The sequence below is a fragment of the Neovison vison genome, chromosome 13, assembly GCF_020171115.1.
Source record: "Neovison vison isolate M4711 chromosome 13, ASM_NN_V1, whole genome shotgun sequence".
Lineage (NCBI taxonomy): Eukaryota > Metazoa > Chordata > Mammalia > Carnivora > Mustelidae > Neogale > Neogale vison.
Genome location: NC_058103.1, coordinates 36360800 through 36380761, shown reverse-complemented (window position 1 = coordinate 36380761; position 19962 = coordinate 36360800). Strand labels below are relative to the sequence as shown.

Here is a 19962-nt window from a genome sequence, read left to right as displayed (position 1 = left end):
AGAGACATCTACTTACTTTCTTTTCCCCCTTCATTGCTTTCATTAACTTAGGTTAACTAGCATCAGTGCTGGAAAACTTGCTAGAGGTGACCTAAATGACTGTTTCATCCCATGTACGCCTAAAGGATGCTTGGAACTCATCAAGGAGACAGGTAAAGACAGATGAATGAAAACAAAGCACCATTTCTTGGGCTTGTTCTTGACACATGGAGGCATGGAGGAGGTACCCTTTGGGCCCTAAATAATGGGACTTGATTGGCTCAAGGACCTGTCAATTGGGAGCTTTTCCAAAATTCTCAGTTTTCTCAACAGCTCTATGAACTAGGTACTATTACTGCTCAACAGCTTGAGAAAACAGTCTCAGAGAGATGTATAACTTGTCCAACAGGTAGCAGGGGCAAGATTTGAACTCACAGTTATTTGAGTTCAAAGAAATTTATTTTTTATGAAAAAATAACTTACCAAATAATAAGAATTCAGACAAAAGGAAAAGTCCCAACCCCCCCCCAAGTGGGCCCTGAGTCTTCATAATAGTTTGAAGACTCGACAGATGGCTGGAAACAGATCTCTTGAACAGTTGGCCATGCTACCCCATTACCTAGTCAACATCTTGGTATTTTAATTTCATCATGAACACTTTTTGCAGAGGTTATTTTTTACAAGGAAATGTGTCCTATTTAAAGGAAGTGGATCAGAAGTTTTAAGTGGAAAGTGTTGGCCAATGTAAATGAAAGTTTTCTGTGGTTGGAAGAAAAGGTCAGGCTATCAGCCTGGGGACAGTTATTACCGTTCAGTCCTACAACTAAATTTATACTCCAGCATATTTAGCAAACTGTATTACAACTTGATAGAAACAAATCCCCTGAGCCACAGCAGCTGTAGGCTTCCCACTTTTATTAATAGTGAAGCTGTTTCCCCTAATGCAGCTTCAAGTTCTTTGCTGAATCCTAAGACGTGTAGAGTAAGGTACCTTTTGAACACTTCACACTTTCAGGGCTTTACTTCTAGGCGTTCATCATGTTAACATTATGTAGAAGCTTACCTTTTTAAAATAAATTAATGTTATACAAGAAGCACAGTTTAAACGCAACCCACCTTGGGGTGCTTGGGTGGCTCAGGCAGTTGAGTGTCCAACTCATGGTTTCTGCTTGGCTCATGGTCTCAGGGTCATGGTTCAAGCACTGTGTTGGGCTCCATGCTCAGCATGGGGTCTGCTTGGGATTTTCTCCCTCTCCCTTTGTCCCTTTCCCTGCTCATGCTCTCTCTCTCTCTCTCTCACACACACACACATGAATAAATAAATCTTTAAAAAATAAAAATAAATACAACCCGCCTTAAGCAAGAGTTCACTTCAACTGGACTGGGTAGAGGGGCTCAGGCCTTCAGGATCTTATCCCTGCTTGCTTCTGTGTGGTGGCTTCTTGGGCTCTCCTTGATGGCCCAGAGAGTTCCAGCCTAGTGCCTCATAGGTCAGGGGCAGAAATGTGGGTGAGCACCCCAAACCATCTCTTAAATAGAATATGTCAGTCCTGAAAAGGACATTGTGATAGTGCCCGAAGAATGGATGCTGAGTAAACAAAAGAAATCTTCTGCTACATTTAAAGTTCCCCTTTATCACTTCCCTGCAAATAGCCCTGTGGCTCAGGCCCTATGCCAGAGGAGAAATGTGGATGAGGAACAGCATAAATAAACTTAGCAGAGCTGGAAAGACTTACTGATCCTCATCTAATTGCCTTTGCTTCCCTCCAGCCCATCACATGCCCCCTATTTGTTATAACTATTTTTCCCACGTAAGTAAATCTACTGTCTTCTTCCATATGGCCATTTAGCCATATGTCAGGATTTCTTTTTACTTTGAGTGTAGGTTTTCTTCCCACTCCCTATGACTCAATGAATGGATCTTGGCTTCAGCTGCTCCCGAAAACCCACAGCAAGAAGGACACAGTACAAGTCCCAACTCATCCCTGAAATCCTAGAGTTGAGAGTATTATTGCCAAGGAAGGGATGTTTTTAGGAAGATTTCTGTTTGATGCTAAGAACCTGTTTTTGTGCGCTTGTTCTGCATTTTCGCATTTAGGTGGCATGTGAAGAGGGCAGCTTCTGCCAATGCTCTGACTCAGCCTGGTCTTCTTTCAGGGGTGCAGATCGCTGGAAGGCACGCGGTCGTGGTCGGGCGCAGTAAGATAGTCGGTGCCCCCATGCATGACTTGCTTCTGTGGAACCATGCCACGGTGACCACCTGCCACTCCAAGACTGCCAATCTAGGCGAAGAGGTCAGGGGTCCAGAGAGCCGCGGGAGAGTTTGTGTGTGTGTGTGTGTGTGCGCGCGCATGTGTGTGGTAGGTCTTCTCACATGACAGAAACAGCTGACGTTTAAGTGCCAAACACTACCATGTCCTTTACCTCCTTCAGTATTTCACTGAACCCCTGTGGCCATTGTCTGGTTTCTTGTCTCATCTTACATGACAAAGAAACAAATTCCAGTTACAAGACCTGCCCATCATGTAGCTCGGGCGTTCCGATCATATTGTTTTTGTAGCAGCCTGCGTGGCGGTTGATAGGGATGAGCGATAGAGAAACGGGGGTGGAGCCCAGCAGCCAGATCTGCAGGGTGCAGCAGAGTGGTGGCCTCTGGCAGAGGTGCTCCAGAGAGGCCTGTGGACAGGGGTCCTGTGACATCTGTCACATCTTGTTCTTGACCCTGCATTGGATTCCTAAGCCCAGGAGTCCTCACCTGTACCTGTCTGTGTTGATAGCGCACCTTCTCTTTTAATTCTCCCCGAGTGGCGTTCTGCATAAGGTGCTGGTCCCGGTACCCCGTAGGAGAGGGAGCCCTTTCCCAGCATCACGTAATTCAGAGCTGGGCCTCCGGCTCCGAGCCCATGCCCCTCCTGGCCCTGCATGTTTTCATCACATTCCGCACTCAGGAAGATGTCTAGTACCAGGGAGCATTTTGTCATGTGTGGGAACGAGCACCGCCCATGAAGGGCCGGCAGAGACGGTGTGCGACCCGCACAGAGCAGCTGGTGACGGTGAATGGTGTCGTGCAAAGCTTAGTCTGCTCCACTTCCAGATTGTTGGTTTTGGTTTTGGTTTGATTGTTCCACCATGTAATTTCTGAAGTCAAAACCTTCTTTCCCTAGGTAAATAAAGGTGACATCCTGGTGGTTGCAACTGGTAAGCCGGAAATGGTAAAAGGGGAGTGGATCAAACCTGGGGCAATAGTCATCGACTGCGGGATCAATTATGTCCCCGGTGAGTGCTGCTGGAGAATGAGGGTCGTTTCTGAGGGTGGGGTGGTCGGAGAGCAACTTCTGGGTCATTGAATGAAGCCTACGGGAAGAACCCCTTGTCCCATTTCCGGCGTGAGGAGCTCAGGCTCAGAGCAGGTGTCCTGCCCGTGGTGCAGACAGTTGGTAGATAGCATCGTGGCCAGCAGGACAGTAGAGCCCAGGATTTTAGCCACTGTGCTGTGCCTTTCCCAGAGTGACTTTATTGGAGGAGAGGGTGGAAGGGGCAGATCTCACTCACCCTTCGCGCACAGCTCCCCCTTTATTTTTAACAAAAGATGAATGTATTTAAGATATAGTGTCTTGGGACGCCTGGGTGGCTCAGTTGGTTAAGCAGCTGCCTTCGGCTCAGGTCATGATCCCAGCGTCCTGGGATCGAGTCCCACATCAGGCTCCTTGCTCAGCAGGGAGCCTGCTTCTTCCTCTGCCTCTGCCTGCCTGTGCTCACTTTCTCACTCTCCCTCTAACAAATAAATAAGTAAAAACTTAAAAAAAAAAAATAAGATATAGTGTCTTTACGGAGTGCTGTGTAATTCCAGGAGAAGGGCTCACTTCACCAAGAGTCTTCTAGGAGGGCTTTCCAATGAAGACATTGGACCCAGGCTCTTCTAGGCAGCGACAGTCAAGCCCGCCCACTGTCCTTGCCTCCCAGTCGGTCCCTATCTCTGATCAGTTTTTAAATACCAGAAGGTTTTTCCTTTCTTCTGTCATCGATGTCCCTGGGGAGTGCTGCCCTCTCAGGTGGATGCGCGGCTGCAAATCACTTATTGATCTCCTGCCACCTGCTGACTCCCACTCACAGCCATCTGCATGTTCTTGCCGTGTTCGTGGGTCTGGATGTGGAGCGTCTTCCTCCCACACCGCTTGTCAAACTGCTTAGCCCACGCTAGCTGCAGCCGCCTCTGGGCCTTTGTTCTCACACCACTTGGTGAACCGCTGTCTTGAATGGTTGTAAAGCGGACCCCGTGCCCTTCTCTGCACATGCCTTGTTTGTCCTTGGTGGCGTCTACACCCAAATCCTCCGTGCAGTAGGCTGTTGCTTCATCGTGAAATTCTCACACATAAAATTTCACAGGCTGATACAGTGTATCCTTGTATATGTGCCTCACAGATTCGAGAAAAGAGAGTCTTCAATCAGACAACCGTTTCTGTGCATCAGGTGCCACGTGGGCTCCGTGATCAGATAAAGCCCAACTTTGATCTTCAGTTTTAACCCCTCTCTTCCCACCTCTCTGCCCAGGATGCCCCTTCTTTCTAAACCTGGTCTGATTTCCCTTCAGTAAGGAATAATCTCTTGCTCTCCCTCTCTTCCTTCCTGGAGAACTGGGTGTCTCTTTCATTGCATGGGGCGTCCTGTGCGGTCCTCCCCCATGGGGCGTGGTCTCTGCTCCAGCAGGTCTGGCTTTCTGCCTTCTAAGTGCCGGCACTCCACACCTGTTGAATTGTCAAAGGACTTAGAGCTAGAAGAGTGTTTTTTCTTCCTTCCTGTCTCAGACTTGGAGCATAGACACTAAGCTGCCAGGGACATTAGTCACTGTCAAGCCTTCAGCAGTTTTAACCTCCCTCCCACTCTTTCTACCATGCTTTTAAGACAGTAGCTCATAATTGATCACTCATTTTCTTATATTGTAATTATCTAATGGGTGATAAAGAAATTGCTCTCCTACAACTCTTCACTTTTGAGTACTTGTGATACGACATTCAGGCTCATCCTGTTTAAAACCTGCATCTTCTGTATCATATTTCTGCTTTTGGTTTTTTGGGTTTTTTTTTATTTTTGTCTTTTTGGGGTTTTTTGGGGGGGTTTTTTTTTGAGAGAGAGAAGAAAAAAAGCCTGGATGGAAACTTCGAGTCTTACAGAGAGGTATAAAATGTTCACTTAAACACTGAACTCACTGTCCGGTTCACATTTATTCTTCACATAGATGGTGAAATATAAATAAGACCAGATCAATATCTGGTCAGCTGTAGAGGTATATAAACAAGTAACTTTTGCTAAGGCTGGATATTATCATCTCCTTCTCCAGTTGTCTTTAGTAAGCCAAGTAGGAAGAACACTTTGACGTGTTTCTCTGGCCAGTACTTCTGCTCTGCACTTGAACCTTAAAAGTATTCCTTTTTTTTTTTTCTCGAAAAAAAAGAATACATACTTTAATTCATTCTTTTTTTTTTAAAGATTTTTATTTATTTATTTGGCAAACAGAGATCACAAGTAGGCGGAGAGGCCAGCAGAGAGAGGGGGAAGCGGGCTTCCTGCAGAGCAGAGAGCCCAATGTGGGGCTTTATCCCAGGACCCTGGGAATCATGACCTGAGCCGAAGGCAGAGGCTTTAACCCATTGAGCCACCCAGGTGCCCCTTTAATTCATTCTTATTCTGGTAAATGACTTAGGATGTTATCCATGAGGGGACCAGGCGAATGATTTAAATAATCAAAATATGAGTCAAGATGTGGTCCAGTTAAAGAATATGGTGCCTTGAAAAGGCACTTGCAAAAAAGAATTGTTGGTTCTTCTAGTGCACCCACTGGTCTGTAACTCAGTGATGGGACTCTGTAGCTGGAATTCCCGTGAAAGGGCTAGATAATCAGAATGTTGGTTGGTTACTGAAGCCATACACCTTGATTGATAATGGTCGCTTTTTCTGTTGACGACATCATACTTCGCATGAAACACTGGACACGTACCAGCAGGCATTCCAGTTGAACATGATAGTGTTTGTTTAAGGAGCAAAAAGCCCCCCTTGTGCGGCAGTTAGTTGTGTGGTAACTGATATGTCTCCTGTATGTGGAGATACTAAAATCACTACCACAAATACAGAGGGCTGCAGCGTATTTTAAGCTCATGTCTGTGTTAGCCTCTTGAGACCTGCATGAAGGGCAAACCCTTAGCCATAGCTCCTCGGTGTTTCGAAGCAACTCTGGGGTTCTGAGAGGAAGTGTTCTGCTTCTAGAAACCTGACACTACCCCAAGGAGCTTTATTCATCAGCTCCTTAAAGTACATTTAGAAAATATCTTCTGTCTCTAGGATGAGAAGAGAAACCTTTATGTTTAGAGAATGCTTTTCCAGTTTCACACGATCTTTCACTTGATTCTTTGCAAGCTTGGGAAATAGGTAGTGTGAGTCCTTCTTGTCGTCTTTGGGCTTGCGATCAGTAAGGAGCTCCCAGGGGCTGAGGACTGGCATTAGTTAGAAGAGCTGATTCTAGAACTTCGGTCTCTTGAGTCTTACTCTTTGGCCCTACTCTAACATTGGCTCTCTCACTTGTGGGGATCCGCTCCAAGACAAGTGGTGAAATGGCTAAGATCCTCTGAGATCCTGCCTGGGGATCCTGCAAAGCTGGTCCTGTCCCCTAGCCCCTCCCGGAAGTGCCCTGAAGCCAAGTGTAGGATGTACTTTGAGTGAGCAGTGATGCATCACTGGGTTTTGTTCTCTTGAATAGCTATTCTTTGCTGGTAAGATTTGTAGTTGTTCTTGTATCCTTTTAAGGGAAGTGTAATTATATTCTTTGCCTTTTGCATACATTTAAGTAGCTGCTTGTCTTTGGAATTGGATGTTGAATTGTTCCTCCAGCTCACGCATGGAGCTTACAAAATGCTGACAGTTGCTGTAGAAACGGTATCTGGCAGCTGTGGCATAGTTGGAGCTTTGTGCACCCAAAAAATTCCTTTGTAGGCCTCGGCAAATTAACATTTTAAAAGCCGCTCATTATATACTGGGTAGTTGGTTTTAAGAATTAAAAACACTTGGTATTTTATTTGCCACCTGACTGCGAAAGGATTCTCCTGGTCCTGAAAAACCACTTAAGCACCTTGTGAATTTTTGCAGGTAAAATGAGTTTCTACCTCAAAAATAACGAACACCTGTCATCTTATCTCTTTGAAATCTAATAGATGCTCGAGCCCTGATGAGACTACACACCCTGAACTCTACTCAGTTTTTGGCACAAGCTATGATCATTGATCACTTAACTTGGAAATAAACACCTGAAATACAATTCTGAGACCTTGCTTTGATTTTTTTCCCCCTTGACCAGATGATACAAAACCAAATGGGAAAAAAGTGGTGGGTGATGTGGCCTACAGTGAGGCCAGAGAGAGGGCAGGCTTCATCACTCCGGTTCCTGGAGGCGTGGGGCCCATGACCGTGGCAATGCTGATGCAGGTGCGTGTGAATTAAACTTTCTCTACTGAGGGTAACTGGACTCGCCGTGGTATCATTTCGCAGTATATACAGATAGTGAATGGTCGTGTTGTATATCGGAAACTAACGTTATAGGTCAGTCAGACCCCCATAAAAAAAGTTTCTGTAATAGTTGCAAAAAGCTGACGGAATTCAAGTTACTGTTTTTTTCCCCAGGTAGAAACTTAATCAGAAGTAAGGATACAAATCTATCGAAGGGGGGAAAAAAAGGGACTGTTAGAGCAGAAATAGGGAAGCAGTCATAGTAATAGAGGAAGGTAAGGATGGCACAATACGAATTTACTTGGGAGTAGAAGAACCTCAGAAAAAGTTTGTCTTGCTTGCCCTTAATACGCACATCAGCTGTGGAGGCGTGAGGCCGGCAGCCCAGGGCACCGTACCTACTTGTAGGTTCTTGCTTAGGGTTGAAGCGTGTTTATAGGTGGATCATAAAACCGTTCATTTTGTGGTTAAACTGGAATGACCTGGGACTTGGGATTGAGGTGGAGGTTAAAATAATCACTTCTTTTAAGTTCCATTTCTGACATTTCGTTTAGAGCACGGTAGAGAGCGCAGCGCGTTTCTTGGAGAAATTTAAGCCAGGAAAGTGGAGGATTCAGTATAACAACCTTAACCTCAAGGTTCCTGTTCCAAGGTAAAAATAAAATTTTGCTGATTTAAAACTTTGTGGATTATCTGTGTTTAGCTGATAAGCAGCATCAGGGGTCGGGGAGGGGCGTTCCGAGGAGGGGGTTGATTAAATTCAGTGATTTAAAGATTGATACATGTTTTCTGTATTTTTTTTCCTGTATTTCTTTTAAGTGACATTGACATATCACGATCTTGCAAGCCGAAGCCCATTGGCAGCCTTGCTCGGGAAATTGGTCTGCTGTCTGAGGAGGTCGAATTGTACGGTGAGACAAAGGCCAAGGTTCTGCTGTCCGCACTGGAGCGCCTGAAGCACCAGCCTGACGGGAAATACGTGGTGGTGACTGGGTAGGGACGTTCTTCCTTGGTTCATCCAGCCGTCATCCTTATTGTCATTACTGAAGGTTACATTTGCTTTCATCATATGTGTGTCAAGCTTTGTTTCGCTTGGTTTTAGCATTTTCACGTGTGTTCAGTCTCATTCAATTCTTATAGCATCCTCGTGAGGTAATTCAGAGTAGATGATAGCCCTTTGGAGAGGAGAACATTTGTCAGAGTTATCCATGTAGTAGATGAAAGAGTTGAGTTTTGGGGCGCCTGGGTGGCTCAGTGGATTAAGCCGCTGCCTTTGGCTCAGGTCATGATCTCAAGGTCCTGGGATCGAGCCCCGCATCCGGTTCTCTGCTCAGCAGGGAGCCTGCTTCCTCCTCTCTCTCTGCCTGCCTCTCTGCCTACTTGTGATCTCTCTCTGTCAAATAAATAAAAATCTAAAAAAAAAGAAAGAAAGAGTTGAGTTTTAAAAGCTGACTTTTTTTTTTAACCCCAAATTCATTAATTCATTAGATGTATTGGGCATTTATTTTTATTGTTTGGCTGAGGTATATACAAAAACTAGTTTTTGAGATTAAATTGAGATATTAAAGTTAAATCAGTGCTTCTCTACAAGATAAAATGTATTTCCTGCTCACAGTGAGAAGAGCTCAAGTACATCAATCATTTTAAAAATTACCATGTTCCGGAAACTTCAGCTAAGACTCTTGGGAAAGATTCTTTTCGGGTCTTTCATCTTTGTTACCATTCAGATTAAGAGTCATTCTCTAGGATTTGTTAGGTTTGACTTAGTGATTCGCATAAATTTAATTCATATTAATTTAATTTTCCTCTCTTGTTTTCATCTTGAAGGATCACCCCAACGCCCCTGGGAGAAGGGAAGAGCACAACCACCATTGGGCTGGTGCAAGCCCTTGGCGCCCATCTGTTTCAGAACGTCTTTGCATGTGTGCGACAGCCTTCTCAGGGCCCCACCTTTGGAATAAAAGGTATTACTAGGACTAGACTTTGGGTGGCCAGAGGGCACTGCTTCTCCTTCCATCCTCCCTGGCCCACTTGACCCATGAGTGCCTGTAGAGCCTTCACTCATTTAGACATCAGGAATGTCCTGACACACACACACCCCTCCGCAGTCACAATCATGCCAGCTCTTGCTGTCAGTATTTGACTCTGCACAGGGATTCCCTGGTTGGGGTTATGATGTAGCTAGGGGTGATTTTATATGACTAATAGTCAACTGTCACAGTAACAATAAAGGTAATCATAGCTCATCATACTGCTCATCATGCTGACTTTCTAGAGACAAAGATAAATGCTACAGATGTTTTTCCCTTTTGGGAATAAGAAAAACCTACCCTTATTGAGTATAGTCTTTGTGCCATGTTTTGTGCTAAGCAGTTTGTGGATTTTATATTATCTTATAATATGTGATTATTACTGGTATCATCATTTTCTCAGTAGCAGCAACTGGGACTTTCAAGGTAACTTAGTCAAAGGCACTCTGATTAAGAACCAGAGTGAGTGTCATGTCTATTTCAAGAGCTTTCCCAGTATGACCAGCGCAGTGTTTCTTCTCCTTCCTTTTTTTTTTTTTTAAAGATTTATTTATTTATCTGAGAGACAGAGACAGAGTCAGAGACAGAGACAGAGCACAAGCAGGGGGAGAGGCAGAGGGAGAAGGAGAAGTGGCCTCCCCGCTAAGCCAGCAGCCTGCGGTGGGGCTCCATCCCAGGACCTGAGCTCATGACCTGCGTCAAAGATAGATGCTTAAGTGACTGAGCCCTCCAGGCCTGATTACATAAGGCCATGACATCACTAAACATTCTTCACTTTTAGTTTTTTGATAGCTGAGGTACTGCCAGTATGCCCTTTTAATTAAGATTATTTTTGGGTGCCTGGGTGGCTCAGTGGGTTAAGCCGCTGCCTTCGGCTTGGGTCATGATCTCAGGGTCCTGGGATCGAGTCCCGCATCAGGCTCTCTGCTCAGCAGGGAGCCTGCTTCCCCCTCTCTCTCTCTGCCTGCCTCTCTGCCTACTTGTGATCTCTCTCTGTCAAATAAATAAATAAAATCTTTAAAAAAAAAAAAGATTATTTTTATCAATTATCAGTTTTTGGAGTTAACTTTCTCGTTTGGTGAGAGTATCACATGTTCTGTTTGTTCTAGTGATTACTACACAGCATACACCTTTGCCCTTCTTCTGCCTATATTAATGTATTTTATACACATACTGACTTAGCTCTGCTTTTGAGCTTAACAACCCTCTTTCAACTTCAGAATGAACCTTTCACTCGTTCTGCTTATTGAACCCAGCATTCTGCTTTTCCTGTCATCATGAATTGTCCCATTTTTTTACTGCAGGGTCTCTGCCTCACAAAAAACCTCACATTGACATTTTATCACACTGATAGCCTCATAACCAGAACATTTTTTTTTTAAGATTTTATTTATTTGACAGAGATCACAAGTAGGCAGAGAGGCAGGCAGAGAGAGAGGAAGGAAAGCAGGCTACCCCCTGAGCAGAGATCCTGATGGCGGGCCTCAATGCCTGATCTGAGATCATAACCTGAGCTGAAGGCAGAGGCTTTAACCCATTGAGCCACGCAGGTGCCCCAACCAGAACGTTTTTGTCTGGTCTTCTGTTAATAATACAAACAGTCCAGCAAAAGGTAGCAGTTAAGCTGCTTTCTAACATATGTCTCCTGTTTAGGAAGAATTGCAGTCTCTGTGTTTGTGTTTGGTGTGCATATTTTAAACATTCCTTTTTTAAAAATGCCAGAGTAGCATTTATGAGAGTAGGAAATTGAACAGGGTTGCCTTTATGTAACTGTAGGCTGGGTCGTTCAACAAATGTTATGAATCGTGGGGAACCTGTTTCTAAAGATAATGAGTAGGTATGTATGTGTTCATGGTTTTGTCATTTAGACCCAAGTTTCAACAGAGACTATCCTGTGTGAACAGGATCAAGTGTTTTAACCTGGTCAAAGAAAACTAAAAGACCCTGACTCAAAGCAGTCCAAGTGGTTGAAAGAAGTAAATACATGATAAGCATCGCAGTGACAGAAACCAATTTGCTTTGATTTGATTTAATTTGTGGCCGAAGCACCCTTAACACAAGTCCTCACCCTTGACCTGTCCTGTAGGTGGCGCTGCAGGAGGAGGCTACTCCCAGGTCATTCCCATGGAAGAGGTAAAGTGTCTGGAATTTGGTTTGAATCGGACCCTTTAAGATAGCTTTTCCTTCCAGAGATTAACCTTCTTCTGTAGAGCTCTCAGTGGACAGATGACTGGTTTCTCATCAGAAGTAACTCTCAAGGGGAAAACATCTTAATATGCAGACTTGTGAGACAGCTTGGTTTTTTTGACATGGCAGGGACTTCAAGGTCTGGCTTTCAGTGGGAATAATAATTTTCAGTGAGATATCAAATGAAGCGTGAGAGTGGGAAGAACCAACCCAGAGCGAATTCAGGGTGGTGACTACAGAAATGGGAACCTTCCCATTTCTTCACAGTTGAAAGGGCATGAGCCTATCCTCAGTAGGTGAGGGTTGCTGTTGATGCTGGTGCTGTGGCATTTGTGGTTATGGGACGTGTCCCTGAAGGAAAACACCACTTTCTCCTGAGGAGAGAGAGTCTGTAATTTATGTCTTCAGGAGCTGTTTGTGTTGGGTGTTTGTTTACCAGCTCTGTTGCCATCGGTTTTCCGTGGGCTTTAACGTGGGGATCGATTGGGTTGCAATATGTTGATGGCTGGAAAGATGCAGAGAAGTTGAAAGCCTGATGTGGCCTCTGTTACAGTTTAATCTCCACCTCACCGGTGACATCCACGCCATCACTGCCGCGAATAACCTTGTCGCCGCGGCCATCGATGCCCGGATGTTCCATGAACAGACGCAGACAGACAAGGTAGGCTGCTGGGGCCTTAGGGACACCGTTGAAAGGGTTAAAGCAGCCGAATTAATGTTGGCCCCTCGGGGGCTGGTGTTGCAGGTAAAAAACGTTTCCTTTCATTGAGAAGCCCGTTTCCTCCCTTTCTTTAAGGCTCTCTTCAATCGTTTGGTGCCTTCAGTAAATGGAGTGAGAAAGTTCTCTGATATTCAGATCCGAAGGTTACAGGTAAGATTTTCCCTTCTTCCTTTTTGATCTTGTATGAAATTGGGTGATTGATAGAAGATAAGGAAATGAAAATCTTCTTGGGGTAATCTATTTTGGATCAAGTTACATCCATAATCATAGTCTTCTAGTCATGATACACCTAGCAAAGATTGGTGGTAGAGGTTCTCATTCATCTATAAATTACAAGTGTTTAGTCCTGGAATAAGGAGAGCACTGACAGCCTGCCCTCCGTTAGGATGAAGACTGATGTGTCCTTTATAGCGTGGATAGGAATACAGTTGCCAGCACCCTGTAGTTTGAGTACCTGCTCTTCCCAGCAGTGGGATCTTAAGTAAGAGCAGTTACTTCCATATTTTATTTGAATTTGTTACAAATATATAGTCATCAAACATACACTGTACCATATGACCCAGAAATCCTATGCCTAGTTATTTATCCAAGAGAAATGTGAAATTGTGTTCATACAAAAATGTGAATGTTGTTATTATTATTATTATTATTTAGAAGATTTTATTTATTTTTGTGAGATAGAGTTCATGAGCAAGTATATGAACAGGAGAAGGGGCAGATGGAGAAGCAGACTCCCTGCTGAGCAGGGAGCCCTGTGCAGGGCCTCCATCCCAGGACCCTGGCTGAGATCATGACCTGAGCCGGAGGCAGACGCTTAACCCACTGAGCCACCCAGGTGCCAGAGCAGGCAACTTCTAATCTCACCTTTGATGATGGAACTTTCTGTCAGATGTGGGGAGGTACTGGACTAAATCTGTCTACTTTTAAACCTGTCTGATCCTTTAAAAAGCTCTAGGATTTGAAATCAAGGGACCTGCCTGGGACCATAGTACCCCACACCAGGTTGGAACTAGAACCTTTCATGGGTCCCCAAGTATCCTCTGAGCTCTCCCCGTCTGGCCCGTGCGCTCAGTCAGGGTATGCGGTCAGCGGCAGACTCAGCCTAGCGACTGCGAGTTTTGCTGACTCTCTAAACAACGTCCTGTACTAGGCCCGTGAGACCAGTTTGATGAGCCAGTGAGGGCTCTGAAAACACATCTGAGATTTTAAAACAAAGTCCTCACAGTATAATAAGGAACTGTGGGAAGAACAGGACTTGCTGGAGCCCACTCAGATCTACCACACTTTAGGAAAAAAAGAAATACATATAAAATGTAGGCACTTTCCATTTCAGGATATGACCTGCATATACACTGTAAGTAAATAAAATTTCCAAGTTCTGTGAGGAAGACGAGACAAACCTATCTTGCGCCTTTTGGAACAGTCAGAAGGCAATGAAAACGTAGTGTATATTAAAAAGCCTAGAAAAGTGATTTACATCGATTTTTGCCTTTCCTCCTATCTCATTTGAATTAGGCTTCTTGGTCTTCTGATTGAAAAAGCCGTGCACTTTGCTTTTTCCTTCCAGGATGTTTGGGTTTGGTGACCACTTGTCTGTCATTATGCGTATTTACAGCTGGTTTAGGGAAGTGCCTCTGGTGTTCAGTTAGAGGAATAAACATGTTAATAATACCTTTGCCTGCGTGTGAGGAGGAAATAAAACTGCAGCCGGAGGTATTACAGTTTTTCCTTCTGACTCTAACACAGTCTGTATTTCCTAGAAGGCACCCCATCTGGAGATAGAGAATACATTTTTTAAAAATTTACATGCTTGGGTGGTTCATTTGGTTAAGTATCTCAGTCTTGATTTCGGCTCCAGTTGTGAACTCAGGGTTGTGAGATCGAGGCCTCTGTCGGGCTCTGTGGTCACTGGGCTTGGGTTTCTCTTTCTCCCTCACCCTCTGCCCCTCTCCCCACCTCAAAAAACAACAACAACAACAACAAACCCGTTCCAAAAAATTACCATGCTTTTGTTTGTTTTGTCTTATTTCATGTTGTAATTTTCCTGCCTTTTCAGAGACTAGGCATCGAAAAAACCGACCCTACCACACTGACGGATGACGAGATAAACAGATTTGCAAGATTGGACATTGACCCAGAAACCATAACTTGGCAAAGAGGTACCCGTGCAGTGCAGTATAGACACCCCATTTGCTTCCATTGTTTACACACCCCACGCTGCCCACGTGGGTTATTCAAGTGTGAGGTCCAGGAGCTCAGGTGTTGGTGTTTTCACAGTTAAGGCATGACCAAGATGGTGACCCATTTGTTTTTTTGGCCACCCCCATCAGTCTTTTTCCTTATTAGCTGTAATCAAACCTCCTTTCATTGGGTTCGTTGGACATTTTGCTGGCTTTTCAGTGTTGATTGGAGTGAGGGTGGTTTCAGGGAGGTTCATGCCTACACCAGAAATAACATTTTGCAAGTTTCGTTTTATGCAAAAAGTTTCGGTGTCATGAAGTAGAGAAATTATGTTTTATCACTTCTTGAATCATGTTGCTCTTTTCTCTCAGAACTCTTATCTGGCATAAAGTGACTTGCTTTTTCTTGTCGCTCTCTAGCTTGCCTACTCATTTTTACATCATTTTATTAAACTCCTGTAACAAAGTAGGTAGCCTTCAAGGTTTAAACAGTTGGCAGTTCAGTGAGTGAGTTGCATGGCTTCACTGCCATGTGATGATTCTCTGCGTGCCATCCACATGTCACTGCTGAGAAGAAATTTTTGTCCAGTCATGCAGAATGCACCTAATGGCAAATTTATTGACTGTTTCTATGATTTTCATGGGCTCAGTAACTATTGCTAGCTAATGGTATTTTTAAATTTTTTTTTTAAGATTTTATTTATTTATTTATTTGACAGAGAATGTGAGATAGCAAGCACAAACAGAGGGAGAGGGAGAAGCAGACTCTGCTGAGCAGGGAGCCTGATGTGGGGCTCTCTCCCAGGATTCTGGGATCATGACCTGAGCCGAAGGCAGACGCTTAACCAACTGAGCCACCTAGGCATCCTGCTAATGGCATTTTAGAGATGACTCCCTTAATATCAAAAACCACCCTGAGATTTTTTTTCTTCCTTTGCTTCAGTAGCTTTATTTTTTTTCTTTTTAAGATTTTATTTATTTATTTGACAGAGAGTGAGATCACAAGTAGGCAGAGAGGGAGGAGGAAGCAGGCTCCCCCGCTGAGCAGAGAGCCCGATGCGGGGCTCGATCTCAGGACCCTGAGATCATGACCTGAGCCAAAGGCAGACGCTTAACCCACTAAGCCACCGAGGCACCCCAGCTTCAGTAGCTTTAGACAGATGGTGTATTTTCACTTTCCCTTTGCTTTATGTCTAAGTCATGCTTTCTGGAAAAGTAGAAGGAAATAAAGGAAAAAAATGGATCACATCTACTGACTGACTACTTTATCTTGAGAAATTAAGTACAAAGAATTTGACCGAGTTTTTTGAAAACAAGAGGCTCCAACAGCACATTACATCCTTCGCTTATCAAGTGGGATGTGTGTGTGTGTGAATGCTTGCGCACGCGTGCGGGCATACCACGCGAGACACGGCGCGAGACGCTGCTTTCGGGGTTTAAGTTATTGCAGTCTGTGGAAAGCAATTTTCCATGTTTGTCAAGTACTTTAAAAATGCCTCTCCCATTTGACCCATTAAAGTGCGAACTGGTTTGTTGTTCGTTTTGTGTTTTATGATTGTTTGGCATGTCATTACAAAAAATACGAAATTGGGAATGCACTAAAATGTTAACAGTGATTATTCCTGAAAGGTGAAAGGAAGATTAGTTAGTGGGTTGATCTTTAATGCATTTTCTAAGAGTATACAGTTGGCTGGATACTCTGTCATTGGAATGGAAATTATTTCTTCTAAGTGTGCTGAAGGGAAGAGCAGATAACCTAGCATGCTTCAGAAAGCATTTGCCATGTCCTGCATTTATGGCTCTTTTGTGTCTCAGGATGATGTAAAGTCAGTGAGTCATCCCACAGAACAATAACCTTGGCCTTTTAAAAAACTGGCCTGCTCTGTTTTCCTTTTCACGTGGGATGGGCTTCAAAATAGATGCCAGATTTCTCCTGGATGGTTTGAATTCTCTAGACAGAATAAAACCAAGCCACTCCCCATTTCTTAAAAATACCCTTTTTGGGGGGCATCTGTCTGGCTCAGGTCAGTAGAGCATGTGACTTTCGATCATGGGTCGCTGGTCATGAGTTTGAGCCCCATGTTGTGGGTAGAGATGACTTAAAAATAAGATCTTCTTTAAAACAAAAAAATAAACAAAAATAAATAAACATAGCCTTCTTTAAAAATAACCCCTGTTCATTTATAGTATGCGAGCATCATTTCTTAACTTGCTCCCATATTCTAGCTTCGCCATCATCTCTGAAATCCAATGTTACTAGGCGGTCATTAGGTTGGACTTGTTCTAAGACTGGCTGGTCTTAACTTTATCTATTACTAAAAACTGTTCTGTATCTTCTCTTTCTGCTACAGTATTGGATACCAACGATAGATTCTTGAGAAAGATCACCATCGGACAGGCTCCAACGGAGAAAGGGCACACACGGACGGTAGCTATTTGTTCCTCTCTAAATAAATTATTCCTGTGAAGCAGATCCTTGCTGCTTCTGTCCTCCTCCATCCTCTCCCGTACGATTGATACTGCCAGGTGCTGCTCTGCCTTTTCCCTTTTAAAATGGAAGTGAGTAGGTGTGTGGCATTGAGCACTCCTGACAGCTTCTGCAATAAATCCCATGTGTCACCTGTGTGTTTTTCCCCCAGCACTTTTTCCTGGAGGTGGTGAGCCCCCGGTGAATATCCTTGCACATAAATGGATTAAAACCGCCTCTCTGTTTTTGTGGCCATTTACAACGTGTCTCTTCAATCTAAGAGCTTCTGTGTTGTTTCCTTATGTATTAGGGAAACCATCACCACAGGATTATAAGCTTCCTTCAGCAAAGATTGTTGGCGCTGCTGGAACATTTACTTTTAAAAAATGGGCGACTCAAGGTCCTGGAATCACTGATGACAAATTTTTGCTATTGGAGAGTTATTTTCATTAAGTTCTTTGGGTACTGTTGTGCTGTCCTGTCCTTTGAAGCTATTTATGTAAGCCTCGGATGCAAACAAGTGTTGCTTTTACCACTCTTTTGGTTTCATGTGGTATTCCCTGTTGTGTTTTTTTCCCGGCCCACAGGCCCAGTTTGATATCTCTGTGGCCAGTGAAATCATGGCTGTGCTGGCTCTTACCAGTTCGCTAGAAGACATGAGAGAGAGACTGAGCAGAATGGTGGTGGCATCCAGTAAGAAAGGGGAGCCCATCAGTACCGAAGATCTGGTGGGTACCCGGGGTCTCTGTGGGGACACAGGCTTGGGGATGCCTCCGTGTCTATTTCTTGAGTATCCCAGTAGTTACTGATGAGTTCTCTGTGATTTTGCTGCTTACAAGGGAATTATGAAATTTCCAAAAAGAACCTCATAGCGAGTAATTAGGTGCTGCAGTAACAGACCACGGGTTTCAGATGTTTGAGCAACAGCTTCACCCTGTGCATATTTCTGAAAGCGGGTGTATGACCTCAGTTTGTAGAGAATGTCAGATGTCCCAGTGAGGTCCTTAGCCCCTGAGGCTGGAGTCACACCCTGGCCTCTTCCCCGGACAGGCCTCCCTGGGACAGGCCTCCCTGGCTGAGGCGTCTTTGCTCGAGGCTCATTGCTCGCCATCTCCATGCTAATAACCATGTTGGGAACCGCACTTTGCCGGTTTTCGGATGGCCCTTCTGGCTAGTTCTCCACTTCAGGGTTATTTCTGAACTGTCCATGTGGTAATACGAGGTTTAGAATGAGATCATCTTACAGGTTAATTTTTTTTTTTAAGATTATTTATTTATTTATTAGACAGACAGAGATCACAAGTAGGCAGAGAGGCAGGCAGAGAGAGAGAGAGGAGGAAGCAGGCTCCCGGCTGAGCAGAGAGCCCGATGCGGGGCTCGATCCCAGGACCCTGAGATCATGACCTGAGCCGAAGGCAGAGGCTTTAACCCACTGAGCCACCCAGGCGTCCCACAGGTTAATTTTTTGAAAGCCACTTTGCATTGACAGACACCAAAATGTTTGGCCTGTGATTAGCAGTCTGTCAGCTGAATTCAGAAAAGGAAGAAAATACTAATTTCCTCTTCATACAGTCAATATGTGTAAGAAATGAAATCGTTTTGAATTTTTACACCCAAACCAGAAACTTAGAAACTCACCGCAAGTGAATATAGGTGGGATCCATGGCTTCATCTTCCTACTTTGTCACCAGTTCGTTCAGCTCTGGTTGGATGGCTTTATTTTTTTATTTATTTTTTTTTTTTTTAAGATTTTATTTATTTATTTGACAGAGAGAGATCACAAGCAGGCAGAGAGGCAGGCAGAGAGAGAGGAGGAAGCAGGCTCCCCGCCGAGCAGAGAGCCCGATGCGGGACTTGATCCCAGGACTCTGAGATCATGACCTGAGCCGAAGGCAGCGGCTCAACCCACTGAGCCACCCAGGTTGGATGGCTTTAAAGAGGGACCTGATATGTGAGAGTGTGTATTGAACTCCTGGGTACATCTTCAGTTTCAGCTTTGGAAAACACACCCTGAATTTGGTTTTCAATCACTTCTGCCCAGACATCAAAGCTACAAATAATTCAGTTCCTCTAAGAGCTAGCATTTCTGCGCTATAAACTAGTTTAAAATGGATTCCCTCCTCACTCAGCAACAGTGCTTGATTGGGATGCTTGTTTCCAGAGTTAAATGTTTTTCCACAAATTACATGTGAATGTCATTTTCATTCTTTGTATTCTTCCTGCTAAAAATAAGTGACAACCTCATAGTCTATCCAGAAAAAAATAAGTCAATGGATGCTCTATGTAGGTGAAAGTACTGATTGGTGCAAAATGGCTGAAGAGGGAAGATCTAAGAATGTTCAGTTTTGGTTCATACGGTTGGGATTTTTGCTGTTGGGAAACGTGTCTTGCCCTTGTTTTGTAGGGGGTGAGCGGTGCGTTGACAGTGCTCATGAAGGATGCAATCAAGCCCAATCTCATGCAGACATTAGAGGTGAGCAGAGCAACTCCTGCCTTCCCGAATCGGTCTTTTGTGTCACAGCACTGTGGTTATAAAGCACACTTCTCTTGGGGGGGTCAGAGAATTCTCTGCCTGCTCATGTCTTTCCTTGCGTTCTTTCTCACTGTTGTGTTCGGGATGTTCCTGAAATACAAAAGAGGTGGCTTTGTATTTTTCTTCCGGGAAGACTTGGTCTTTTGGATTCCAACTAACTTTCATACCCTTGACCACGTGATCGCATTTGGAAGCAGGATCGGTAGTGTGGCCCATGCCATCTCGTTTCCGCAGGGCACTCCAGTATTTGTTCATGCTGGACCGTTTGCCAACATCGCACATGGGAATTCCTCCATCATTGCAGACCGGATTGCCCTCAAGCTTGTTGGCCCTGAAGGGTTTGTGGGTGAGTATTTTTGCAAAATCTGTGA

General features: G+C 44.3%; 1 protein-coding gene across 1 annotated transcript in view; it reads left to right on the top strand.

Annotated features, from left to right (window-relative positions):
* MTHFD1 (methylenetetrahydrofolate dehydrogenase, cyclohydrolase and formyltetrahydrofolate synthetase 1) overlaps positions 1 to 19962 on the top strand; it is a 57390-nt gene that overhangs the window by 23216 nt on the left and 14212 nt on the right. Inside the window, exons 6-20 of the mRNA XM_044232333.1 lie at positions 52 to 152; positions 2137 to 2273; positions 3144 to 3255; positions 7325 to 7452; positions 8028 to 8125; positions 8293 to 8466; positions 9301 to 9437; positions 11590 to 11636; positions 12244 to 12351; positions 12487 to 12561; positions 14468 to 14570; positions 16943 to 17019; positions 17646 to 17786; positions 19463 to 19531; positions 19826 to 19937. Coding sequence (XP_044088268.1) covers positions 52 to 152; positions 2137 to 2273; positions 3144 to 3255; positions 7325 to 7452; positions 8028 to 8125; positions 8293 to 8466; positions 9301 to 9437; positions 11590 to 11636; positions 12244 to 12351; positions 12487 to 12561; positions 14468 to 14570; positions 16943 to 17019; positions 17646 to 17786; positions 19463 to 19531; positions 19826 to 19937 — 1619 coding nt within the window. The remainder of the gene's footprint in view (positions 1 to 51; positions 153 to 2136; positions 2274 to 3143; positions 3256 to 7324; positions 7453 to 8027; positions 8126 to 8292; positions 8467 to 9300; positions 9438 to 11589; positions 11637 to 12243; positions 12352 to 12486; positions 12562 to 14467; positions 14571 to 16942; positions 17020 to 17645; positions 17787 to 19462; positions 19532 to 19825; positions 19938 to 19962) is intronic.